This window comes from Sinocyclocheilus anshuiensis, unplaced genomic scaffold, assembly GCF_001515605.1.
Source record: "Sinocyclocheilus anshuiensis isolate Anshui unplaced genomic scaffold, SAMN03320099.WGS_v1.1 scaffold702, whole genome shotgun sequence".
NCBI lineage: Eukaryota > Metazoa > Chordata > Actinopteri > Cypriniformes > Cyprinidae > Sinocyclocheilus > Sinocyclocheilus anshuiensis.
Window position 1 is genome coordinate 3,586,254 of NW_015548184.1, and position 27,816 is coordinate 3,614,069.

General features: G+C 35.4%; 1 protein-coding gene across 1 annotated transcript in view; it reads left to right on the forward strand.

Moving 5' to 3' along the window:
- LOC107704846 (collagen alpha-6(VI) chain-like) overlaps positions 1 to 27,816 on the forward strand; it is a 31,803-nt gene continuing 3,987 nt past the window's right edge. The window contains exons 1-36 of the mRNA XM_016507869.1: positions 1 to 29; positions 6,118 to 6,215; positions 7,009 to 7,599; positions 8,274 to 8,828; positions 9,845 to 10,462; positions 10,885 to 11,442; positions 12,101 to 12,658; positions 13,602 to 14,174; positions 14,278 to 14,853; positions 15,572 to 15,921; positions 16,122 to 16,200; positions 16,343 to 16,488; positions 16,874 to 16,966; positions 17,052 to 17,105; positions 18,110 to 18,181; positions 18,284 to 18,310; positions 18,650 to 18,694; positions 19,016 to 19,069; positions 19,188 to 19,250; positions 19,629 to 19,694; positions 20,185 to 20,238; positions 20,334 to 20,369; positions 20,444 to 20,506; positions 20,712 to 20,774; positions 20,886 to 20,948; positions 21,027 to 21,089; positions 21,276 to 21,326; positions 21,485 to 21,520; positions 21,649 to 21,711; positions 21,789 to 21,851; positions 21,929 to 21,968; positions 22,679 to 22,690; positions 22,871 to 23,364; positions 24,021 to 24,117; positions 25,421 to 26,089; positions 26,304 to 26,412. Coding sequence (XP_016363355.1) covers positions 6,140 to 6,215; positions 7,009 to 7,599; positions 8,274 to 8,828; positions 9,845 to 10,462; positions 10,885 to 11,442; positions 12,101 to 12,658; positions 13,602 to 14,174; positions 14,278 to 14,853; positions 15,572 to 15,921; positions 16,122 to 16,200; positions 16,343 to 16,488; positions 16,874 to 16,966; positions 17,052 to 17,105; positions 18,110 to 18,181; positions 18,284 to 18,310; positions 18,650 to 18,694; positions 19,016 to 19,069; positions 19,188 to 19,250; positions 19,629 to 19,694; positions 20,185 to 20,238; positions 20,334 to 20,369; positions 20,444 to 20,506; positions 20,712 to 20,774; positions 20,886 to 20,948; positions 21,027 to 21,089; positions 21,276 to 21,326; positions 21,485 to 21,520; positions 21,649 to 21,711; positions 21,789 to 21,851; positions 21,929 to 21,968; positions 22,679 to 22,690; positions 22,871 to 23,364; positions 24,021 to 24,117; positions 25,421 to 26,089; positions 26,304 to 26,412 — 7,130 coding nt within the window. The 5' untranslated portion in view covers positions 1 to 29; positions 6,118 to 6,139. The remainder of the gene's footprint in view (positions 30 to 6,117; positions 6,216 to 7,008; positions 7,600 to 8,273; positions 8,829 to 9,844; positions 10,463 to 10,884; positions 11,443 to 12,100; positions 12,659 to 13,601; positions 14,175 to 14,277; positions 14,854 to 15,571; positions 15,922 to 16,121; positions 16,201 to 16,342; positions 16,489 to 16,873; positions 16,967 to 17,051; positions 17,106 to 18,109; positions 18,182 to 18,283; positions 18,311 to 18,649; positions 18,695 to 19,015; positions 19,070 to 19,187; positions 19,251 to 19,628; positions 19,695 to 20,184; positions 20,239 to 20,333; positions 20,370 to 20,443; positions 20,507 to 20,711; positions 20,775 to 20,885; positions 20,949 to 21,026; positions 21,090 to 21,275; positions 21,327 to 21,484; positions 21,521 to 21,648; positions 21,712 to 21,788; positions 21,852 to 21,928; positions 21,969 to 22,678; positions 22,691 to 22,870; positions 23,365 to 24,020; positions 24,118 to 25,420; positions 26,090 to 26,303; positions 26,413 to 27,816) is intronic.

Here is a 27,816-nt window from a genome sequence, read left to right on the forward strand (position 1 = left end):
TTTTTGTCTCGCTCTCCGACAGATGTACAGTAAGTGCACACGCTTCATTCTTGCATGCAGAGGCATTGCTTTCATTATTGCTGAAAATGAATGTTGTGTGTGTTTTTATTATAATAAGATATGGGTGGTTCTGCAAGTGTTTGGAGAGAACTGCTAGAAATATGAGGCTTTAAAGTAGCCTATTTGGAAACTGGTTTGTATCAAAGTAAAGCTCTCTTCTTGCATTTTGTGTTTAAAAATGTGTCAAGGTTACTTTATTATAATAATCATGGTGGTGATAACGATATTTTTTAACAGTTAAACATGTCTCCTTTCACATAGATGCAAATAATTATGCACATTTTCTGACAAACATTTTTTTTAAATGAATTTTAAATTAAATTTTACATTTTACATTTACGTTTAATTTTAAATGTAATTTTTTATTTAATGTATTTTTCCAAGTCATATATCAAAATAAATTATTTCGTTATATTATTGTAGCCTATAGAATTTTTTTTAAACTAGTGGCCGGTTTTTTGAGATCTCTTAAAAGTGTGCAAAGCTACTATCTTGATTTATGACGTGAAAAGTAGTAATGATAAGAGGAAAATAGTAGGCTACATCTACTAACTAACTAAATAAATAAATAGAACTGGTAAAAATATACTATAATATAAATATTTGCATTTTGTTTACACAGCAACTTTTTTATGGTCATCACTGAAGAAAGCGACTTACAAACAGATGGTGTCGTTACGAGTGTCTACTAGTAGGGGCAAACTGGGCTAACAAGATTTAGTCGTCTGTCTCATTAAAATAAACGCTTCCTGAAATAAGAAATGTAGCAAATGAATTGGGAATATACTACAAAAAGTAGGCAAAATTTGTTCAGTTTTGGGAAGAAATGCCTATTGTAAGTATTTGTTTAAAACGTCCTCATCTTTTTCTCCATGCCTGCATGAATATGATAGATTCGTTGCTTGTTCTGGAGTGGTCTCATTGGTCTGAGATATACCATTTCATTAGCAGGAATTTCCTTCAGTCCTGAAGGCTTGCATACAGTGTCGCCAATCAGATAAGGGCCTAGTCTGGTTTGGAAATGAGGGGGAAATGCAGTGTTGTTGCAACAGTTTCTGAGGAGGCACACAACTTAAGCTCCTCACATATGAAATATATTCTTCATTTTTACAGCGATTAAATTGCACATAAAGCAGTTGTGAAAGAACCGTTTTAGAACGTCTGGTAAACTAACAGAACGGAAATTGTATCTAGTCAAAATGTGAATGGTTTGGCAATGCCTTGAAGTCTGACAGTCATGCATTAATTTTTTTAATTAATTAAGGAGTTCAGAAGGGTTTCTAAGGTGTTAGTTAGCTAATTCGGTGTATGTAGGCCAAAAATTTGCTCTTGGGTTTAGGGATTTTAAAAGCCAACTAATTTGCACATCTGGAGCTCCAGTTAGAGGTGATCAGATCCATATGTTCTATGCTGTCATCATGCTTGATCATATAAAAAACATAGTACCATACCATGGAATGTTTACATCATATGCAACATATGCAGCTGTGTTATAGACATGGTTAGTATGCAAAATAAATGGGAGTAATTAGAAGAGAGCATCAAAGGCGTTTGTTTACCTTATCTGATGTGGTGTGCATTGCCACATGGTGTCTGTCAGCGCTTGAACATTTGCCATTGTTGAATGCAATTCTAGTCAAGGTCCAGATAGGTATTTTTTCCCCAAGAATTTTTCTTGGTATATTCTCTGTACTGTCATCCTTACCATTTATATTATATTACTATAACTGAATGGCATAATATTCCTTTCTCTCTCTTATCGCTTGTGTGCCGATGTTTATTTTCCACACTCCTTTGTTGGCATGCATGCTAGTAGCATTTTGCCCATCTCCAAAATCAATTTCTGACTTAAAATCAGTAAATTATTAGAATTAGAAGATTGTGCTGTAATCAGTCATTTACTTTTAAGAAATAAATAATCAAAACTTAGCTGTGTCTAAAGGCTTTCATTTGCTCAGATTCATGGAATGTTATGGTCATTAGATGATTTACTTAATTTATTCATTTAAATGTTGTCTTATTAATATTTGTGTCAAACATTGTCTGATCTCTGAAATCATAAGGCAGGGAACAATTATGAAATAAACGTGCATGCAAAGATATGCCTCAGTGACATGTCATGGCCTCTGGTTTTGGTTTTCTCAATCAGTCAACTCTCTCTTCACAGTTTAATTACTTCCATGTGCACAATATTTGATCCACCTTTCCTGTTACCCTTAAACATATGGGCCTCACAACAGTTCAGTTGGTTCTGGCTTAAGGGTTTAAAACTCTTTTGGGAAGTTTGGATATTATTATTTTTTTCTGTCCAAATCTGGTTCATCAAAACTGTTGACATTTTTAATGGCATAGAACAGGTGTGGGCCACCCATTTTCTTTCATCCTGTACTGGGGTGTCGTTTAATGTGGGAGAAGAATAAAATCCTGGTTGCCACAGTTTGCAGTGAATTTAAGCAGTTCTACGTCAAAATGATAATGGAATCTAAACAGGTACAGATTTTATTTTGCTGATTTAATGAAACTTAAATTAGATATAGTGCAATAGAATAATGATGGTTATAATAATAGTGATAATAATAAATTAGTAAAATAAACAAAAATTCAGTCTGATAGTATTTTTATATATACTGCCATTCAAAAGTTTAGTCAACAATATTTTTTACTGAAAGAAATTAATACTTTTTTTATTCATCATATTAAATTGATCGAAATTTATCAAAATTTTCTATTCATCAAAGAATCCAGAAACTAGATACAGAAACTGCTTGATATCACAGAATTATTCAGCAGCAAAACTGTTTTCAACATTGATCATTATACGTTTCTTGAGCAGCAGATCGGCATATTAGAATGATTTCTGAAAAATCAAAATGACAATTTTTTTTTTGCCTTTGTGTTGAAAAAACTTTTTTCTTTTATTAAAACCTTAATCTGTTGGAAATGTTCTCAATTTTTCTATTCTTTATACTGAAAGTGTTTCAAGAACAGCAGACCACATTAAAGCAACTGCACCGTCCAACTCAACTGAGCAGCTCATAAATGAATAAACCGGGGCGGCGCGACGCTGGAGAATTACTGAAAGAAGTTGTTTGGGATGCACATGCAAATAACTTCAATTGAAACAAACAACAAAGTAAAAAAGTGCATATAATATTGCATGCCTAGGTTTGCCTATAGGAAGTAATAGCATTGTGAAACACAAGACATAAAAGCTTGTCAATGGGTAAAGCCTTAATATAATGAATGAGTTGTGTTAGAAAGAATTTTGTAATAGAGCAAGTTGTTCTGTTATTCTATAATATTCTATTATAGAAGACCATTTTTTTAAACATGAGATCAAACGAGCAGAATACATATTAGATGTGATTTCCTTTGAGCTCCTACTTTGGGATGACGGGCACGTGTAACTTTCTATTCATAGGACATTTGTAGCTCTCAAAAACATGAAAGGAGCGAAGCAAGCGGATACAGATGTGTCCATTGCCTTGTGGAAGGCAAAGAAGAATGTGACTGAATTTGATTAATGAAAAATAACAACAAAATATATTGACCTTTATTTCTCTCTCCTATGCTGCCCAGCCCATTAAGTTTTGTCAACCAGTGGCATGAGTTAAAGGAGCAGTTAACCCAAAAATGAAAATTAGCTGAAAATGTACTCAAGCTCAGGCCATTAAAGATGTACCTGAGTTTGTTTTCTTCACAGATTTGGAGAAATTTAGCATTACATCACTTGCTCACCAGTGGATCCTCTGCAGTGAATGGGTGCCGTCAGAATGTTTCTTCTTCAATCCTCCAGTGAAAAAGTTAATTCCCTGTTGCTTAGAACTGTTTTCACTTGTAAACGACAGAATTATTCAGCAGCAAAACTGTTTTCAACATTGATCATTATACGTTTCTTGAGCAGCAGATCGGCATATTAGAATGATTTCTGAAAAATCAAAATGACAATTTTTTTTTTGCCTTTGTGTTGAAAAAACTTTTTTCTTTTATTAAAACCTTAATCTGTTGGAAATGTTCTCAATTTTTCTATTCTTTATACTGAAAGTGTTTCAAGAACAGCAGACCACATTAAAGCAACTGCACCGTCCAACTCAACTGAGCAGCTCATAAATGAATAAACCGGGGCGGCGCGACGCTGGAGAATTACTGAAAGAAGTTGTTTGGGATGCACATGCAAATAACTTCAATTGAAACAAACAACAAAGTAAAAAAGTGCATATAATATTGCATGCCTAGGTTTGCCTATAGGAAGTAATAGCATTGTGAAACACAAGACATAAAAGCTTGTCAATGGGTAAAGCCTTAATATAATGAATGAGTTGTGTTAGAAAGAATTTTGTAATAGAGCAAGTTGTTCTGTTATTCTATAATATTCTATTATAGAAGACCATTTTTTTAAACATGAGATCAAACGAGCAGAATACATATTAGATGTGATTTCCTTTGAGCTCCTACTTTGGGATGACGGGCACGTGTAACTTTCTATTCATAGGACATTTGTAGCTCTCAAAAACATGAAAGGAGCGAAGCAAGCGGATACAGATGTGTCCATTGCCTTGTGGAAGGCAAAGAAGAATGTGACTGAATTTGATTAATGAAAAATAACAACAAAATATATTGACCTTTATTTCTCTCTCCTATGCTGCCCAGCCCATTAAGTTTTGTCAACCAGTGGCATGAGTTAAAGGAGCAGTTAACCCAAAAATGAAAATTAGCTGAAAATGTACTCAAGCTCAGGCCATTAAAGATGTACCTGAGTTTGTTTTCTTCACAGATTTGGAGAAATTTAGCATTACATCACTTGCTCACCAGTGGATCCTCTGCAGTGAATGGGTGCCGTCAGAATGTTTCTTCTTCAATCCTCCAGTGAAAAAGTTAATTCCCTGTTGCTTAGAACTGTTTTCACTTGTAAACGGTGCTTGATTTGTGCATATTTCTCTCCTGATTCAGATTAGGCAACTTTTTCACTGGAGAAAGCAATATTATGGATAGAGGACTCATATTTTAGCAGTGGTTTGAAATTAAAAACATCTTAATGATGGATCTGTTTATTATAAACATGCAGCTTATCACTTTACAAGACGTTAATTGATGGACTGGAGTCATGTAGATTACTGTGATGTTTTTATCAGCTGTTTGAATTCTTATTATGACGGCACCCATTCACTGCAGAGGATCCATTGGTGATGTAATGCTAAATTTCTCCAGATCTGTTCCAATTACGAAACAAACTTTTTAAATTTTAAGGTTAAATTTTTAGCATTTTTTTATTTTTGGGTCAACTATTCCTTTTAGTGTGGAAATATTTGTTATTTGATTAATGGCAGACAAGGGGACAATGTTTGAAACCTGTTTTCAAACAATCATTATTTGCAGCCATCTGGATTCAGAGTGTGGCTTCCCAGAAAGGATAGGAATGGTCTAAACATTCATTACATTTTGCATTTATTTTTCTTCAAAATAAGAAAAAATCTTAGCAACTGAAAACATTACATGGGACTATGGGAAGTCTAACATTTATGTGGTTGTTGGGTCCTGTCTTTGAGAGGTTGTGTTCTTCATGCCAGGAACAGATTGGAATTCCTTTCTTCTCACCACATGAAAGATTTGGGGTCTTGGGCTATGAGAGCTTGAGGGTTTAGACAGGCCCACAATTGACTTTACATTTCACGGCTGGTCTGTGTGTGAAACGTGCTCTCTGCTGTTATTCCAACTCAAACAGGAAAAAATAAACCCTTTTGTTTGCCTCACTGTAGTAGCTAATTTATTTGGTCATTGCTATGTTTTTAATTCATTTGGTAGCAGACAAACAGACAGACTCATTTCAGTTATTTGTTTAAAATATGTATTTTTAGGAATAATTGTATCTTTCTGATGTATTTCTTTGACTTTAATTTTTTTTTTATATAATTTTTATTCACCTGTTATAAAAGCCAGATATCCACTGGTGTAAGGAGCGTCTTGCTCAAGTTAGGGGTCAAATTAGGTTTAGTATCAGGTGATACTAAATTTATTGGAAATATCATGCTAAAATTATTTCTTTTTTTTTCTGTTAAGATCTTCGGGACGTGCTCAGACAATGGGGAAGATAAGGACATTTCTTTTTGGTTTAATCATTATATCATGTTTCCTTGTAAGCACTGCACAGCAAACAGGTAAACACCTTCCACACAAATACTTGCCATGTCTAATTTACTGAAAATGTACAGTTTCCTTAATAATATATGGATTTTTATTTTAACATGGCCCACAGAAAATTTATGTTATTGATACTATTGATGATGAATGTTATGTGTGTTTAGTGTTTTTGAGCAATTGTCTGTTATTATTTTTTTTATTGTATTTATAATTTGTATTGGGATTTTTGATTTGATATACTACCGTTCAAAAGTTTGGTCAGTAAGATTTTTATTTTGAATAAAAAGAAAACATATATTCAGCAAGGAGAATGCACTTAATTAATTAAATGAGACAGTACAGATTTAAATTGTAACAAGTAAATTCTATTCTTTTGAGCTTTCTATTCATAAAAAAAAAAGAAAAAATGTATCATGTTTCCCTCAAAAAATTATTAAGCAGCACAACTCTTTCAAAATGTGTTTTGAGCATCAAATCAGCATCTTTGAGAATGATTTCTGAAGGATCATGTGACACTGAAAACTGCAGTAATTGCAGCTGAAAATTCAGCTTTGCCATCACAGGAATAAATTACATTTAAAAAATATCTATTAAAAAAGAAAGTAGTTGTTTTATAACTGAAATAATATTTCACATTATTACTGTTTTAGTGTATTTTTAATCAAATAAATGCAGCCTTGATGACAAAAGACAAAATGACAAAAATCCTACCAACCGCCAAATTTTGAACAGTAGTGTATATTTGTGTCATTTATGACACTTATACATGTCTTAATTGTCATGTGTTGTCTATTATACTCTCATTGATAGGATGCCTGGATGAAAATCCATCATATGACATTGTATTCCTTGTGGATAGTTCTAGCAGCATCAGTACTCGAGACTTCCGGGATGTTAAGACGTTCATGCACACGTTCGTGGATGGTTTGGATATTGACACTAAAAAGGTACAAGTTGGCCTTGCTCGGGTCAGCACCGATCCCCACAAAGAGTTCCTGATAGGGGACTATGCAAACAAAGCGGAGCTGTTTAACAAAATAGATAACCTTCCATACCGAACAGGAGGCACATACATGGGAAAAGCCATGCATTTTCTTAAGGACAACTATTTCACGAATGTGGGTGGAAGCCGTATCAATGTAAAAGTGCCTCAGATTGTTGTGGTGATCACAGATGGAGACTCAGCCGATGATATAAAAGTACCTGCTGAAGATCTGCGACAGAAGGGTATTATCATCTTTGCCATTGGTGTTGGTCTAACGAATATGACTGAGTTAAAGGCTATCGCCAACAGACCACCTGAGCGTTTTGTGGTTAATATTGACAATTACCAAGCACTGCAAGGACTGACGACCACCATGAAGGAGACAGTGTGTATCTTGATGAGGGATCAGGGGAAAGGTAAATTAAGTGTTAAAAACTGTTCAGAAGTCAACAAGCCTGTATACACCTGAGTTCTGAATCTGTCTCTGGCAATCCAATCACAAGTGATCAAGCAAGATAACTGTTTACACCTGGTACAGTGTTATTCAATACGATTTATATACAGTTATATTTGAATTAGCTTTTAATTTTTTTTGAAGCTTTACTTTTATTGTTAGTTCAAGTTTTAATAATTGTATGTGCTGTTTATTATTATATAATGTACATCAGTGATGTTACTAACCACCACAAAAGAAAGAAAGAAAGAAAAGAAAAGAAAAGAAAAGAAAAGAAAAGAAAATAAATGAAATTCATATCAAGCATGTTGAAGAATCTTGATGAATATTTGCTTTTTTAGTCTAAGCTGAGCTATGCTCATGCTGAGTACATATAAAATGCCAAAAAACGACTGTTGCACTCATGCCTCATGTCTTTTGCAGCTTTTTCTTGCTGAAGTTGAAAAGAGTTCTGCCCTGTGTCTTGTATTTTTAAAATCATTATATGTGAATGGCTTCTTACTAGCTTTTATCTTAAATGACCATCACTGCTGGTTAAGTTGTAAGCAATAACTGTGTAATATGTTGAATATTCATGTATTTATATGTGCAAATATATAAAATAGTTGTCAATTATTCATTTTGTGTCTGTTTCAGCCATTGCCCCAAGGTTTGCTGATGTATTTGTCCTGGTGGATAGTTTGGCCCAGAGAGAAACACAGCAGATAAGGGAACTTCTCAACCAACTGGCTGTGCAGCTCAATGTGGGAGATGGATCTCATAAGATCGCGCTGGCTCAATTTGGAGAGAACGTCGTCAAGGCGTTCCTGTTTAATGACTACAAAGTAACGGAAAAAGCCAGAGGGTACATAAATCGGTTCGAGCCCAGGCCCAATGGAGAGCGAAAATTAGGACAGGCCATAGATTATGTTCGTACTCACTTTCTTAACACGGCATCTGGCAGCAGAATTGCTAAAGGCTACAAGCAGTATCTGCTGGTACTGAGAAAAGGGAACTCTTCCGACTCCACTCTGAGGGCCATACGAACAATGAAGAATGAGGATGTGACTGTTATTGATATCAGATTGGAAGCAAATTTACGCTACCTGTCACCTACGCTACGCACTTTCCAGGTTGATCAGAATATCATTGATGTTGCTGCAGATATCACAAAACGAATTCAGGAAACAGAAGTTTTCAATGTTACAGGAGGTTAGTTTGCCTTTATTTTAACTACGAACAATACCGACATAACAGCACATTATGAATTATATATTCTTTAAGGTGCATTAAGTAAGTTTGACACAAGATATGAATAATATTTTTGATTAAAATCAATGAGATGATGACTCCAGTCATATACGTGACAGAGAAGCTGTTTTATTCTACATAAGGTGGGTCACCACCCTCATGGTGGCTGCTATGTTGAGATCATGACAAGCCAAGTTTTGCAATTCAACCAAATAGTAAACATAATTTACCTCAAACGCTGATTTTTTTCATAAAAGCATTAACATATGTTGCATATCAGTCAATCTGTTGAAACATCTCATAAACACCATTTGTACTCCAGAGCTTAAGGGGGCAGCAGAGAGCTTAATATTGTTGTCTTGTTTAGCAAAATGAATAAGAGCCAGTAAAACAAACTGAAAACCTTATTTGTGACCCTGGACCACAAAACAAGTCATAAGAGTAAATTTTTTGAAATTGACATTTATATATATATTATATATAGACATTATATATGATGTATGGTTAGTTAGGATAGGACAATATTTGGCCGAGATACAACTATTTGAAAATCTGGAATCTGAGGGTGCAAAAAAATCAAACACCTTTAAAGTTGTCCAAATGAAGTTCTTAGCAATGCATATTACGAATCAAAAATTAAGTTTTGATATATTTACGGTAAGAAATTGACAAAATAACTTAATGGAGCATGATCTTTACTTAATATCCTAATGATTTTTGGCATAAAAGAAAAATCTATAATTTTGACCCATACAATGTTTTTTTGGCTATTGCTAAAAATATACCCAAGCGACTTAAGACTGGGTTTGTGGTCCAGGGTCACATTTGATAAAAAAAAAACATGCAGTGTACACCGTAATATACAACTATAATTTTAATAAAATGTGTAATTTTGTGATAATTGTTACGGTTAAATTTTACCACAGTATTTTCCACTTGTTAACCTATATTAATGTATTTTTATTGTTTTTGAACAGATTGCACATCAGCCCAAGTGGCGGATATTGTGTTTATTGTGGACGAATCGGGTAGTATCACCAGTAGCAACTTTCAACTAGTGAAAAGTTTCCTCCACCGCACAATTAGTGGCCTCGAGGTGAACTCTGACAGTGTGAGGGTGGGAATGATTCTTTACAATGACAGACCCAGTGCTGAATTCTACTTGGACAGTTTCGTTAACAAGAGAGATATTCTGAACTATATTAAAATCTTACCATACAGAGGCGGAGGAACTGCAACTGGTGCGGCCCTGAAGCTTGCCAAGGACAATCTCTTTACTAAGAGGAGGGGCAGCAGGAAAGCTCTCGGTGTTAAGCAGATAGCTGTCGTCATCACTGATGGCAAGTCACAAGATGATGTCACCTCCCCAGCTGCTGAGCTGAGGCGCTCAGGAGTCACTGTATATGCCCTCGGGGTGAAGAATGCTAGTGTGGAGGAGCTCCAAAAAATAGGATCTTACCCTGAACGGCAGTTTGTGTTCAATGTGGATAGTTTTCAGATGCTTACTTCGCTGGAGAAAAGCCTCAGAAAGAGCCTTTGTAAGGTTGTGGTCGATAGAGGTTTTGACAAGAACAATAGATTCATCCTAAAACAAGGTAAAAGCAACAAACAATGTAGGAAATGTGTTAAAAGAGTCAAAAACATCATTAACTTCCTATATTGTCGAGGGAGTACATAGGCCTACTATTTCAAGTAAATGATTGATAAATTAGTTAGATTTAGTTAGATTCAGCATGATGTTTTTTTGCCTCATAACTTTTAATGAAATTTTCAGCCACTTTATGTAATAGTTGAGGAGAAATGATTACATAATGATAATATTTTTCATAATAATTTTATTACTTTGTATTCTTTTCCATACATTTTTTAGGCTTTATTTTTATTGTAACATCATAATACCCTTAATTTAAAGAGCTTGTGCTGAATATGTTATGCTTTAATTTAGTATGTTATTTTTGCTTTTGGTTTCTGCTTATAGTTCCTTGTACAGTACTTGTAATTCAGTCCTCACTTTTAGGATGTGTGAACACAGAGGAAGCCGATATTTATTTCCTGTTGGACCACTCTGGCAGCACTCGTGCCGACTTTGAAGATGTGAAGAAATTTATCCTGGGCTTCCTGCAACTATTCAACATTGGACCCAATCAAGTTCGTGTGGGAGTTGTGAAAGCCGATCGTGATCCAACTCTACAGTTCAGTCTGACGGAGCACAAAAACAGAGTCTCCTTAGAAGGGGCTGTGAAGAACATCATTCAGCCCTATGGAGGCACAGAGACAGGCAAAGCACTAACTTATGTGGCCAGTCTCTTTAGTCAGGCTAAAGCATCCCGTCCGGCTAGGGTTCAGGAGATTCTCATTGTCATTACTGATAAGGAATCCCAAGATGAGGTGAGTGAACCAGCGGCAGAGCTGAGGATTCAAGGTGTTTCAGTGTATGCCATTGGATTAAGGGATGCCAACCAGGATGAGCTCTTGAGAATGACGGCTGACGCAACTAAGCAGTTCTATGTGAGCAACTATGATGCTCTGAATGCCCTCAAGAACGAAATTATCACAGATATTTGTTCACAAGAGGGTAAGACTAATACATATACTGAAAAAAATCCATGTTTTTGTCTGGTTTGAAACAACATACATTTAGAAAAACTTGAAAACATTAAAATGCTTATTAAAGATACACTACCATTCAAAAGTTTGAGGTAAGTTTTTTTTTTTTTTGAAAGAATTCAATGCTTTTATTCAACATGGACACAGTAAACTGATGTGACAGTAACATTTATAATATTACAAAATATATTTCATTTTCAAATAAACACTGTTCTTCTGAACTTTCTATATATCAAAGAATCTAGGAAAAAAACTACCATCGTTTCCACTAAACTGCAATTTTTCCCAAGATTATTAATGATGATACACTTTTGAGCACCAAATCAGCATATTAGAGTGATTTCTGAAGTATCTTGTGAAACCGAAGACTCAAGTAATGGCTTCTGAAAATTCAGCTTTGCCATAACAGGATTACATTTTTGAAAGCGATTAAAATAGTTAACAGTTATTTAAAATTATAATAATATTTTACAATATTACTGTTTTTACTTGGTAAGCATTCAAAAACATTTGAAAAATTATTGAAATTCCACAAACTTTTGAATGGTAATGTAGAGTAAAGATTTTATTTCTAATTTTGAATATGTTAGATGTATTTACTGGATTTTTTCTTCTACTTCCTTTAGCCTGCAAGAACAAAGTGGCAGATATCATGTTTTTGATTGATGGCTCTTCTAGCATTTACAGCCTAGACTTTACATCAATGAAGACGTTTATTACCAAAGTTGTAAATGGTACCGTCATTGAAAAAGATAATGTGCACATCGGGGTGGTCCAGTTCAGCGATAATCCACAGGAGCAGTTTCCACTGAATAGGTACTACAACCAAGATGAAGTAGCGAAAGCGATCAACAGCATTACACAGATAACGGGAAACACATACACTGGAAAAGCGCTCTCATTCATTTCAAAGTATTTTGACAAATCCAACGGCGGTCGGCCTGATGTTCCACAGTTCCTTGTAGTTATCACAGATGGGGAAGCTCATGATGCTGTCGCTGTACCCGCGAAGGCCATCAGAGACAAGGGTGTGACCATCTTCTCAATAGGTGTGGGCAGTGTAAACACCACACAGCTCTGGGAGATCAGTGGAACTCGAGATAAAGTGTACGTGGAGAGGGATTTTGATGCACTTCAGTCCATTGACAAAAACCTCCAATTCAAGCTCTGCAGCACTGAAACAGGTGAATCATAAACATTCCTAAAATGTTCATGTATGCCACGTTTACAGCACATCCCTGTTGAGAAGATCAGCTTTGTGTTTTGGATGTTGTTTATACAGGGTTTGGAAAAATTTAGAATTTCTGTCTTTCATTTCATGAGTTGAATTGTGAATTCTGCAGGAAGTTGAATTGAAATTTCAATTGGATTGACAGAAAGTTCAATGTACTGATTTATAGTTCCAAAAAATTCAACAGGCAAAGGCATTCTGCAAAATGCCACCCTTGGTAAATTTGAATTTGAATTTTTCCAAAGTAAAGACGTTACATTAGAGTAAATTCTATAGGTCAGTTTTGCACACAATTTTACTTGAAGAGTTAATAAAGGGGCTAATGAAGGCCTCTTGAAGCAAAGCGATGCATTTGTGTTAGAAAAATATCCATATTTAAAACTTTATAAATCGTAATCTCTAGCTTCTGCTAACTGTTGTATGCGCATACAAGAGAGAGTGGCGTTTACAGCAAAGGAAAACCAGTCTCCTCTTGGATTATATCGAAATCCTCTGATGTTTTCCTTTACAAATCCTCGTTTTGTACTTCTAATTCGTGACCGGTGTTTTCTTTTGCTCTCCCCTCTGAACTTCTGCGTTCTTCACTTCTCACCGGAGCTTAGGCTATGCCTACATCCTACGCAATCCGCTATAACGCCACTCTCTCGTGTACACGCGTATGACAGTTAGCGGTTAGGGTGAGTAAATCATGGGGCCATTTTAATTTTTGTGTGAATTAACTTACTTGAATAGCAATTTGGCTTCCTGTTAGTCACCCGGTTAAAATTATTCAAATGCAAACATGTTGGTTGACTACAAAGTATTGCTGTGAACAACATACTGTAGATATGACCAATATCAAGCAAGCACTAGTACTTGGAGAATATTAATAAACGTTTTTCTCATATTACTTGTAGATTGTCCGGGCAAGCAGTTGGCTGATGTGATCTTCCTGGTGCAGTGCACCAGACGGATTCGTATTCAAGACTTTGAAAACATTAGAAACTTTTTAATCTCCGTGGTGAACAGCACACAGATTGGGGACAATCTAATTCGCATTGGCATTATTGTTTACTCAGGCACTCCAAATCAATTTTCTTTAAACCAGTACAACAACAAACGTCAGGTAGTTGAGGCCATAGAAACCTTGAAGTCCCCAACTGGAAACGAAAACACGGCTAAGGCTCTTGGATACTCACTCAATTACTTCAAAGAAGAGAATGGTGGGCGCCAGAAACAGGGCATCCCTCAAATGCTGTTCGTAATTACGGATGGTGATGCTAAAGACGGAGAAAATTTACGTGCACGGGCTGATGAGTTTGCGGCCAAACGTATAAATGTGTATGGAATTGGAGTGGCTAGAGCTCAAGAGAGCGAGCTGGAGATCATTACCAAGAACAAAAACAAAATCTTCCATGTTGATAATTACGAGGGCCTTAAAGGACTGCAGAAGAACATCTCCAGTGTGCTTTGCAATGCAACCAAACCAGGTAAAAGCTTTTGTTTCAGACTTTAAGAATTCAAAGTCAAATTAGATGTCAGATTTATCAACATGATTAGAACTGGATTGTCTCTGATTGTTCTGTCTTGCAGAATGCCAGATAGAGGTAGCCGACCTGGTGTTTCTGATTGATGGATCTGAAAGCATCAACGAGGAGTCATGGAGAACTATGATTGCTTTCTTGCTAAATGTTGTGAACCGGCTCCGTATTTCTCCAGATCTTTTCAGAATTGGTATAGCCCAGTTCAGCAGCTCATATCGGAAGGAGTTCTACTTAAATGAGCATAAAGATGTGGAGGGGGTGATATCAGCAATTCGACAAATCAAGCAAATTAAAGAAGGGACAAAAATTGGCAACGCTCTAGGTAACGTTGTGGAATTCTTCGAGGAGAGCAAAGGGAGTCGCACAGTGAGTGGCGTACCACAGAATCTTGTACTTATTACTGATGGCGTTTCATCAGACAGTGTGAACGAAGCAGCCGAATATCTCAGACGCCTTCGAATTAACGTCTTTGTTATTGGAATTGGGGATGTCTCGATGCCACAGCTCAGTTATATTGCCGGGTCACCAGATAGGATATTCAGAGTGCAGAACTTCAACTACCTTAATTTGACAACAGCAACATTTGTTGATGCCCTTTGTGTTCCTCAATCCTTAGTAGATCCAAGTGAGTAGAAGTACCATCTATGTGCATATATATATATATATATATATATATATATATAAACTTATTGCTCTTTTGTTGGATTTGATTGCTTCTATAGTCTTCATTTGTAAGTCGCTTTGGATAAAAGCGTCTGCTAAATGACTAAATGTAAATGTGTGATATTAAATTGTAGAACTGAAAATAAATTAGAATATACCTTTTAAGATTAACACCGAATTAGGAATCCACAGTATGTTTGTACTATATTGGTTATTTGGCTAATATTAGAGTTTTTTTTTACTTATCATTTTTGTTTTATATTGGATATTAAATGTTCATAATTAATTGGTAATTTCCCATATTTTTTCATTTAAATTACCTTTCAGATTACCCGTCATCTAACTCTCACTTAAAATGAATCTTTATTAACACTAATCAACACTAAACACTAAAACACTAATTAGCAAATCTCTAAATGTAGATTTTTCATATTGCACATAATAATGTTCTGATGCCCAAATTAACTTGTAGCATTTAAAATAATTGATTTTTTAAAATCGTTTCACTTTTAATTAAATTAAATTAATAGGATAGAATTTGAATGTCAGCTCTTTATTACCTTTAGCGTGGCAATAATTATTAATATATGCATATAATTATTCACTTATGCATATTGTTGTGATTAGAACATTGACAGCATTCAATTTATCACATATAAATTCTGTCTCTCTTTATTTAGGCTGTACTATTGACATTGGCATCGGATTTGACAACTCGCTCACCAGTTCAAGTTCTCAGTCAATCTTTAGAGACCAAAAAAAGCTGCAGTCCTACCTTCTCGAGATCATCCGGTACGTTTCAGTTGTGCACAACCTGTGCTGTATCCGCAACCCAACCCTCAAAACCAATGTAGGGTTCCGATTGGTCGATGGTAATGGAAAGATGCTGGATGATTTTTCCTTCGACGAGTACGATGAAGGTGTGGTAAAAAAAGTGATGGCACTTCAGACTTCACAATCTCTGAAATTCAACACCCAGCTTCTACGCTCGTTTGAGGAGAAGTTCAGAGCTTCAAATTCTTATGTAAAGGTGAGAACAGCAGTTAACAAACCAGCACATCTGAAAAATACATCAGAGATGATGGATGGATGGATGGATGGATTGATTGGTTGGTTGATTGAACCAGCACTGACCACCATAAACCAGCATGAACCAACAAAGATTTTTATGTTGTTCTAAACTGGTCTTTTCATCAGAGAAGAACGTTTTTCTTTGATTTTTCTTTCTAGGTGCTCATCATCTTTACAGATGGATTGGATGAGCCTGTTGAGGACCTTCTGCTTGCCGTCAACAGCCTCAGGACCAGTGGTACAGCGATTAAACAGCAATGAGTTTCTTTAAAACACTGCACTTCATGCTGCAGTTACAGTTACAGATGCGCCTGCTTCAATTCAACAGAGGTTGAATATGCACATTATGTTTACTAAGACTCCCTTTGTGACATTCACAGGTGTAAAAGCATTGATGACTGTGGCGCTAGAAGGATTTAAAAACTCTGCTGACCTGCAGAGGCTGGAGTTCGGTCAAGGGATGCACTACAAGCAGCTTCTCTCTATCGGCATGCAGAATGTGGGCAGTGTCATGCAGAAGCAGATTGTAAGTCAATTTAAATATCCAAATCATAGACCAAGGGATGAGACTTTGAGAGAATCGGATCATGGCGATGAGGAATGGCTTTTTATTTCACAATTTTAGTGCTATGAGAACTTTTGGGCCTTATTTGTCACATGCAAGTACATTGTTATTTGAAGTACATTAGCTGCCTTATCAATCACAACAGTGTTTTGACTGCTGTGTAAACAAATGGCTTTCTGTGGGTGGGAGTGTGAGGCTCTAAGAGGAAGGGAAACAGCTGTGTGTTTTTAAAGAGTGCTGAAGAAAGATGTCAGGGTGTCAAGTGCTTGGTATCAACAGTCACTTTATAATATAAAACGCCTTCTGCCAAGTGTTTCTCATTCTCGCACTTTCTTCCAATCTGCAGGATACAGTTGCCTCAAGGGAGTGCTGTAATGTGATGTGTAAATGCACAGGTCATGAGGGAGCACGTGGAAATTATGGTCATCCAGGGATGAAGGTGATTAGATTTAGGACCGTAGATTTACTGAACAATACTTGAAAATGGAGATAAGTGTTTAATTTGTCACTGTACTGCTGATTAGGGGTCACCTGGACTGAGGGGACTTCCTGGCTTCCCTGGAGAAGAAGGAGGACCTGTAAGTTCTTAATTTTACACTTATTTTTATGTTTAAATTTATTTTCATTTTTCTAAATCAACTTTCATGTGATAAGCAAGTTACTTTACAATGCCATTGGACCTCAATGTGTTTGTCGTGTTTGTATCCTTAACATGATAACACATTTTTTTGTAATAATGTTAAACTGTTACTCTGGCCCGACACGATAATGGCCTTGGACTGGTGCGGATGGTTACCAAAGTCATTGTAGAAATAGTGCTTTTACAATACACAATGTTCAGCTTTATAGAGGAAAATAATGTTGAAAATGAAGAAAATAAAAGGAAAAAAAATGAAAATGCATTACATACTATATACGTATATCTTACTCTTACAATTAAATGTAGAATAAAACAACTTTTTCTTGGTCAATGATGTGGCTGTTGTCATCATCTAATATGAATGTGCTATTTAAACACATACTAACATTAAAAGTTTGGGGGTCAGTAAGATTAAAAAATATATTTTTTTCATCAAGGATGAAATTGATCAAAAATGGCAGCAAAGAACTGTACATTGTTATAAATTCATTATATTTCAAATAATTGCTGTTCTTTTGAACTTTCTTAATCATGGTTTCCACAAAATATTAAGCAGCACAACGTTTCATTGATAATAATAAATATTAGAATGATTTCTGAACGATTATGTGACACTGAAGACTGGAGTAATTGATGATGAAAATTCAGCTTTGCCATCACAGAAATAAATTATATATTAAAATATATTGAAATAGAAGCAGTCATTTGAAACTGTAATAATATTTTACAGTATTACCATTTTACTGTATATTTTAGTGGGCATGAGAGACTTTAGAGATACCTTACAACCTCAAACTTGATACTGTATTTGTGAGAAGCACTATTAATTTTTGTGTAAAACACAAAAATGCACAGTAAGCTCTTTCAATATCTGAATATATTGTGAATATACTAAAATACTGATGTCCTATGACTTTCATGTACAATACATATGTGTTTCAGGGTGAGAGAGGGCTTCCTGGGTTGAATGGAACTCAAGGACATCAGGGATGCATTGGAAGAAGAGGCATAAAGGTAGCATGCAGTGCTATGTGTTTTCTTACTTAATTTTAAATATGTTTTTTAGCGCTGAAACCTGCAGCATTTAGTTTTTGCTGTTTGTTTATTTTTCTTCAGGGTGGCAGAGGCTACAGAGGCAATAATGTGAGTACATCCATAAGAATATGGACACTGACATCTGAAGTTCACATGAACACGAAAGAGCAAAATAACTTACTGTAGCTTTATACATCATACAAGTTTCTGCCTAATTATTGTCAGACAGCAGTTACTAGCCGGCATCTGTGTTTGGATTACTGTCTTTGATTGCCATCTGGAAAGGTTTGTTTTAGCCTGTGGTTTTTGTTGTTTTTATGAGGTTGCATATAAATTGTGTTCCTGTCTCCTTTCTTATTCGCTTTCATTTGGCTTGTTAATGAATGTAATGTAACCGCTGATTGCTTATTAGTGTCGTAAGTCTCTTTTAATCTTCTTTTTTAATAGGGAGATGATGGAGAATATGGTTTAGATGGGGTAAATGGTGAACAGGTAAGAAAATCATGGTGCACTTCTAACATCCAGTGAGTAATCCAGGGCTGATACATAGATATGATGCAAACTAAAATAAACAAAAGTTATCTTAAATATATAATATCTGTATAATTTCTTAAATGCTCACTAAGGCAGTCTCACTATTATATTAAGTTTATTCACAAAATATGTATTATATATTAACCACTTAGCAAAAACCTAACAACTGCACGTTTTGTTCAGAAAAATCTAAATATCTAGTTTCCCCTGAATTTTCACAATATGAAAGTCATGCATTTCTGTCGATAAACAAATTCCACATCTGTTTTTTCCTCTCAGGGTGTAACAGGAGCATCAGGAAGCCCAGGAGAGCGAGGAGATCCAGGCAGCCCAGTAAAATCCAGCATATATATTCTTCTTTGTACTTATCAACAATGACACGGTCTCTCTTTAGTGCTTTAATTTAATTGATTTATTCATATGTATGATCTTCATTGTGCTCAAACTGCAGGGTCCAAGAGGTATCAGAGGAAACCCTGGAAACCCAGGACAGCGAGCCCTAAGAGGAGATCCAGTTAGTAGACTTTAGCCACACATAATTATCCTTTAATGTAACAAAACAGAGTTCATACTATCATTAGAATGGTGATTTTTAATTTACATTGATTTCAAAAGATTGTTCAGATTAGATTCAAGTAGTTTGCATACAGTAATTCAGTTAATTTGTCAAGTTCACTCTGTTCCAAAGGAATGGTTTGTGGTTAACATGGTTTCTTGTTGCCAAATTTGGCAAAGAATGTCTCTAGCGTCTTGAAGCAAAATAGTGAATTGTAGGGTACTTGTGGGGAATAATAGCAGGTGCAAGGACAGCGACTGATAAACGTCAAACGTAGATGTTCCAGTAGTGTTTGGCTGAATTTTGACCCCTGTTAATCCATTTGATTATAATCAGGGAAGTCCAGGATTAGACAACAACTCCCGCGGTCCTAAAGGTGACATCGGCGGCCCAGGCATTCAGGTATGGGGAGATTATTTAATTTTACTAGCAACTGACCCTTAGCAGTGACATTTTACATTTACATGTCTAAGTGTAGTAATAGAAATTTTAGGGCTGCAAATAAAAATGATAAACTAATCTGTTGTTTGTAATCTTTTTGATTAAAACAATAAAAAAAGTGTCATTTTATTTTCTGTATTCTGTATTTTTTTGGAAAACATGTTATTCTGCATCCTGGCCGATGTTCTATTCCAAAAAATGTTCACATTTACAGTAATTCTATAAAAACAGATATAAAAGCTGTAACACAGAAAACGGATGTCAGTGACAAAAGACCAGACGATAATGATCGATAATGAAATTTGTTGTCGACTATATATTTATTATACATTTTATTAGTAGTATTTATTTTTTATTGTTGCTTAGTCCTTGTGTGTGTGTATGTATTTATATGTGAAGGATTTAACAACAAATATCAATTATTTTCTTATCATTCTCTCTGTGTGAACAGGGTGAACCAGGTTCAGATGGTCTTCCTGGTCAAATTGGTGATAATGGCAGACCAGTAAATGAATCTTAATCTTAGATATGTAAATATAATACAGAAGTATTAACTTATAAGCCTGTTTTCTCTTTTAATATCTTGATCTTTATTTTCAGGGTCCTAATGGCAGAAGAGGCTCAGCGGGTCTGCTGGTAAAGTACTGTCGAAATATTATTTAAGCCACTTCTAAAATTATACCAAATAACTTTTTTGTTGGTGAATTCAGGGTCCCAGAGGGCCTTCAGGAACACCAGGACTACAAGGACTCCCTGGAGCCACAGGTCCACTGGTAATGTAGAGTTGTAGCTGAATGTTGTTTGCCAGTTTGTTAACAGTGAGAAAAGATGCAATTGAAGTTGACATTTGTGTTGGAGTACTATTAATTATGTGAAATGTATGTAACCCCCATTCAAAATGCATTTGATCTCAAATTGGATATATGTAAATATTGAGTTTGAGCTTGTGATCGAGTCTTTCTTTCTGTCTCTGTTCAGGGTGCTATTGGTCCACCTGGTCCAGTTGGGCAGAAAGGTTCTATTGGTCTACCTGGACCTCAGGTGCATGTTGAAAAACAATGAATTGACTATTTTATTTGGTTACTGTTGCCATTAATATCCAGTAAACCACATCCGGCCATCAATGAGATTGTGTTGATTTCTTTTACACAGGGATCTCCTGGCTCTCCAGGAAGGCCAGGATCTAAAGGAAGTTCTGGGTCCAGGGGACAGAAGGTCAGTGACTTCTTTTAAAATCATCCTCTTTATTTATAAATGTAAGCTTTTTTAGCACTAAACCTTCTCATCTTGCAGGGCCAGCCAGGTGATCCTGGAGACAAGGGAGCTTTCGGATCTCCAGGCCCTAGAGGACTGCCGGTTTCTTTTTCTTTCTTTCTTATACGCTACCAGAACTCAGCAATGTTGGGCATTGTGCATCATCATTTAGCAAATTCAGAAATGCTGTTTTGTTCTTAAATGTAACAATTCAAAAATTTTTCTGATTGTCTTTATTTGACATTAGATACAGATGCAACCACTGATTGCAACATTTATTTCTCATAGGGAAAAGATGGTGCAGATGGCTATGGATTCCCAGGACTCAATGGACAGAAGGTTTATAGAGAACTATGTTGCAATAATTTGTTCTAAAATATCAAATTTGCGCAATGCCACAATATACAGTATGGTATTATTTCACTAAAAACAACATATAGTCTTTTAATATATATTTTTAAATTATTTATTTTTTATTTCTTACATTTTTTTCTTAGGGAGATTCTGGTTTCCCAGGTTATCCTGGACTTCAGGTGAGTTTTCATTCATCCAAAACTTGGAAGTACAGTAATTATAATGTGGTTGGTTCTAAAATAATCACTTGATAGTATAACCAATAATGAGTGAACAATCTTTAGTCACTCTCTTTTTTGACATTCAGGGTGAACAGGGTTTTAAAGGAGGAAATGGAGGTGGTGGTCCTAAAGGCAACAGAGGAAGAGGGGTAATAACATTTTAAAGTTTTATTTTTTTACTCATTCTATGAACCTTAAGGAGACTTAATTGGATATCTGATAACAGGGCAATGCTGGAAGGCCAGGACCACGTGGAGATCCTGGCAGCGAGGGCATGACTGGACACAGGGTATGTTTATATTAAAATTATTCACATCATGATCATGGGAATTTGAAGGGATACTGAATGTTGTTTTCTTCACATAGGGCCCAAAAGGACCACGAGGAACCAGACAGATTTCTGTAAGTTTCTGATTTTATTATTATTATTTTTTTATTACTGCTGTACAGTTTAACATTAAAATGTTATATGTACTGGAACCTGTAAAGAAAGTGTGGGATTTTGAAAATAACACTTTAGTTCACATAATGTAAAAAACAAAAAATATAAAACAACAGTTTAAAATAATTGTTTTTTATTTTAATATATTTTAAAATTTAATTTATTTTTGTGATGGCAAAGCTACATTTTTAGCAGCCATTACTCCAGTCTTCAGTGGAAAATAATTGTTTTTTATTTTAATATATTTTAAAATTTAATTTATTTTTGTGATGGCAAAGCTAAATTTTTAGCAGCCATTACTCCAGTCTTCAGTGTCACATGATTCTTCAGAAACCATTCTAATATGCTGATATTTCTGTGGAAACTGCGATGCATTTTTTCAGGATTCTAAATGTGGTAATGTAAATTTAATACAAATAAGTACAAATATAGTATATTTGCAAAGTTACTCCACAATAATCAAAATAGAGTTGTGTCTAAATATGAAGTGTCTAAATTTGAAATATAAGTAAATACATTGAAATAATGTTTAATTATATATATATATATATATATATATATATACACACACACACAGTAAGAAACCTTTATTTATGATTCTTTTTTTTTTCTTTAAATAGATAATAGCCTTATGATGATGCTTTTTATTGACATTTTTGTTGTTTTTTTAACAGTTTGCTGCAGAGGTAGGTAACTTTTTATGTCATATTTCTAAGAACACTGAAATGAGAAGCCAAAAATGTGAAATCAATTTTATAAATGAAAATTAAAAATTCATTTAATTCATTCATTCATTCAATTAAAATTAAATTCATTATTAAATATGGTCTCTTACTCTTCTCTCTCTTATATATTTGTCTCTTCAGATAACATAAAATGCCCTGCCTACCCCACTGATCTTGTGATTGGCTTGGACATGTCTGAAGATGTGCTTCCTCAAGGCTTTGAACGCATGCGTTCTGTAGTCCTTAGACTGCTGGACAATATTAACATTGCAGAGAGCAGCTGTCCAACAGGGACTCGGGTGGCTGTGGTCTCCTACAGCTCCTACACCAGATTCCTGATCCGCTTCACCGACTATCACCGGAAGAAGCAGCTTATTGAAGCGGTGAATAACATCGCCTTGGAACGCACTTCAAATCGTCGTAACATAGGCGCTGCCATGCAGTTCGTGGGCAGGAATGTCCTGAAGCGTGTGCGAAAGGGTGTCCTGATGAGGAAGGTAGCGATCTTCCTCACCGCTGGAGAATCTCAGGATTCGACGTCCCTCACCACAGCCATTCTAGAGTACAAAGCCCTGAACATTAAGCTTGGGGTCATCGCACTAAGAAATGCCCCTAATATTAGAAGAGCTTTTGAGGTAAAGTTACTGTAAGAACACTTAAATCTGCCTTCATGTTGTTACAAATCTGTATGACTGACCAAGGGGAAATTTTAAAGTCACACTTTTCTATTACTTGTTAAGTTTAAAGGGGTCATATGATGCGATTTCAAGTTTTCCTTTCTCTTTGGAGTGTTACAAGCTGTTCGGAAAGATGAAGCTCGCGATTATGGTAAGGGGTGTTACATTTCCGACGAGTGCTTGCGGTGTTCGGCCAATCACAATGCACTGGGTCAGCTGGCCAATCAGAGCAGACTGCGCTTGTCAAAGGAGGGGGCTTTGTTGAAAACGAAGCGTTTTGAGAGAGGCGGGGCATAGAGGACCTACAATAATGTACAGTATTTGAAAAATAATGTGTTTTTTGAACATTAAAGCATGTCAACATATTCTGTTACACCAAATACACAAAATAATGATCTTTAAAAAGGCATCATATGACCCCTTTAAGATAGTGAATTGGTTCGTCAAACCTTTCTGAATGCTGACTGAATTTTTACTTTTGGGTGAACTGCCCCTTTAATGATTTCATCATGATGTGTGTTTTGTATTAAAACAGAAGAAGTTTTAATACAAAACTGTTTTTAACAGTGTGTAGGCCTATTCATTCTCATTGTGTGATGTTTTGTTGTATGCAGGCAGATGAAACCCAGAGTTTTATCTTGACTGTGCTGGGTAGATTGCAAGAACAGAATACTACTCTCAGTAAGATCCAGAGTTGTGTTATTTGCTTTGGTAAGACCCAGTAAATTCTCCCCATCTGTCTCACACCCAGTGAAAAAATATGAATGTGTCAAATAGCAATAAGAAAATAAGGAAGAATCATGATTCATTCTATAGAAGATGATCTAATATTTAACAGTGCTACATGAAACCAAAAGAAGACTCATCATATTACATCATATCATATCATATGTATAGTATGCCATTCAAACGTTTGGTATCTGTAAGATATTTTTAAAAGAATCTGCTCACCAAGCTCACCTCATTATTGTGAAGTATTGTTGCAACTGAAAATAACTTATTCCAGTCTTTAGTGTCACATGATCCTTCAGAAATGATTTTAATGTGCTGATCTGCTGCTTAAGAAATATTATTATTATTATTGTGTGAAAAACTGCTTAATATTTTTGTGGAAACCATAATACTTTTTTCCAGTATTTCCTTGATGAATAAGTTCAAGTTCAGCATTTATATGAAATAGAAATCTTTTACATCTGTTACATTATAAATGTCTTCACTGTCACTATAATTAATGTAATACATCCTTGCTAAATAATAGTATTAATTAAAAAACCTTACCCAATATAATGTGTACAGTGTCTCAAACATTGTTTATATTTGCAAAAAGTCTGCAAATAAGGTCAGACAATTCAATATGAACTCAAACATTTCTCATCAAATTAATGTGTAAAAGTACTATATTCGGATAGGTAGCTAAAAGCATTAAATAATACAAAAAACTGTTTAATAAACATACATGCGAGGAATGGAGTATGTGTAGAACATTGTGAATGATAGGTGTTTGATTTCTGCAGATCTCCCTATGGAGGTCTGTGGTTGTAGTTTGTTTGTGATCAGCTCTCTTTTCTCTTCTAAGATCCCTGCAGACCAGCTAGAGAATGTGACGGCACCAACCTGCCATCTGCTCCTCAGGAGGTGGACATGGACTTGGCGGTGATTGTGGACGGCTCCCGTAGCATCCTGTCTGACGAGTACGAGGGTGTGAAGGAGGTGCTCGGCGGTGTGCTTGATCAGATTGTCGTGAGCAGTCAACCCAACGGGGCCGACAGACAAGCGAGAGTGGCCATCTACCAGCAGAGCTCCTCGTACAGTGAAGCCCAGTCCAGTGTCAAAGTGATTTTCAGCTTCCAACAGTTTCCAGATCGTAGTTTAATGAAGCGGAGCATCTACCAGGATCTACAGCAAACCGGAGGCTCTTTGAACATTGGTTGATAGGTGTTTGATTTCTGCAGATCTCCCTATGGAGGTCTGTGGTCGTAGTTTGTTTGTGATCAGCTCTCTTTTCTCTTCTAAGATCCCTGCAGACCAGCTAGAGAATGTGACGGCACCAACCTGCCATCTGCTCCTCAGGAGGTGGACATGGACTTGGCGGTGATTGTGGACGGCTCCCGTAGCATCCTGTCTGACGAGTACGAGGGTGTGAAGGAGGTGCTCGGCGGTGTGCTTGATCAGATTGTCGTGAGCAGTCAACCCAACGGGGCCGACAGACAAGCGAGAGTGGCCATCTACCAGCAGAGCTCCTCGTACAGTGAAGCCCAGTCCAGTGTCAAAGTGATTTTCAGCTTCCAACAGTTTCCAGATCGTAGTTTAATGAAGCGGAGCATCTACCAGGATCTACAGCAAACCGGAGGCTCTTCCCGACTGGATCTTGCGATGGAATACGCCATAATGCAGGGCATCCTCACTGCTCCTAAGGGCCGCAAGAACAAGATGGTGTTGGCCATCATTGGAGAGGAGATGGCATCTCAGGACAGAGCGAAGCTGGACCTTATCTCCAGGGTGGCAAAGTGTGAGGGTGTTGTTCTCTTCACCCTGACGGTGGGTGACCACATCAGCACTGCTCAGGTGGAGGAGCTTGCCAGCTACCCCTTAGAACAGCACATCATTCACCTGGGACACTTGAAACATGGAGAACCTGAGTATGCGCAGCGCTTCATGAGGACGTTCTTCCACATTCTGAGCAGTAAGGAATGCTTTATGTCCTTTAATGCAGATTTGAGGACTTAAACTTTGGCATAGTTCAGCCAGTCAAACTATGCTCACACTGATGACACTCAGAAAGCACAAAAAACATGTGTTTTTACCATGAGGGTGAATAAATGATTAGGATGGCTTTGCATAAATTTGTTCATCTTGAGGGGCTTGTTTGTGTTAATATAGTTTATTTGTGATTGCAGAAAATGTGAACTCCTACCCTCCTCCATCACTCCAGCGTCAGTGTAGCAATTTTCAACAACGTCCAGGTCAGCGTTTGGACTTCGAGGCTGCAGAGAGACCTGTATATAGGTATCAACTGACAAAATCTGATCTGTTGTTCTAATCTAATGTTAAATATCTGTTTGTTTGAGGTCATAGAAGTAACACTGAACATTGAACACTGTGTTTATTTATTTATTTAGTTTCATAGTAAGAAGGAAGGTGCTTATTTAATAAGCTGCAGGTTAATAAAATAAATCTGCAATAGTGATAAATAAATACATACATGTTTATTTATATATACATTTATTTATAGTGAATGTAATTTACATATAATGCATGTCATTTACATAGAAAGGTGCAGATTAGTAAAATCCAGGTTAATTTGCAATGAATTTATTTATTTATGAATGTAATTTACATAAAAAAGGCAGGTACTTATTAAGACACAGCTTAAAACTGGCAATAGAGTACATTTATTTATTTATGTATATACATTTATTTATTTACATAGAAAGGCAGGTTAATAAATTCTGAAATGAAATAAAATGAAAATAAATAAATAAATAGTGAATGTAATTTACATATAACAAATGTAATTTACATAGGAGGCAGGTGTATATTTAAAATGATTCAGGTTACCTTTTTAAAAATGTTTTATAAATTTAATTTACATGGAAAGCAGGCAGATACCTATTTACAATTTAATAAAATAAGCCTGCAATAAATAAGTACATGGAAAAAAGCTTCTTAATAAGATGCAGGTTAATAAAAATAAACCATATATATATACCATATATATATATATTTTTTTTTTTTTTTTTTTTTTTAACACTGAACATTGAACACTGTGTTTATTTATTTATTTAGTTTCATAGTAAGAAGGAAGGTGCTTATTTAATAAGCTGCAGGTTAATAAAATAAATCTGCAATAGTGATAAATAAATACATACATGTTTATTTATATATACATTTATTTATAGTGAATGTAATTTACATATAATGCATGTCATTTACATAGAAAGGTGCAGATTAGTAAAATCCAGGTTAATTTGCAATGAATTTATTTATTTATGAATGTAATTTACATAAAAAAGGCAGGTACTTATTAAGACAGCTTAAAACTGGCAATAGAGTACATTTATTTATTTATGTATATACATTTATTTATTTACATAGAAAGGCAGGTTAATAAATTCTGAAATGAAATAAAATGAAAATAAATAAATAAATAGTGAATGTAATTTACATATAACAAATGTAATTTACATAGGAGGCAGGTGTATATTTAAAATGATTCAGGTTACCTTTTTAAAAATGTTTTATAAATTTAATTTACATGGAAAGCAGGCAGATACCTATTTACAATTTAATAAAATAAGCCTGCAATAAATAAGTACATGGAAAAAAGCTTCTTAATAAGATGCAGGTTAATAAAAATAAACCATATATATATACCATATATATATATATTTTTTTTTTTTTTTTTTTTTT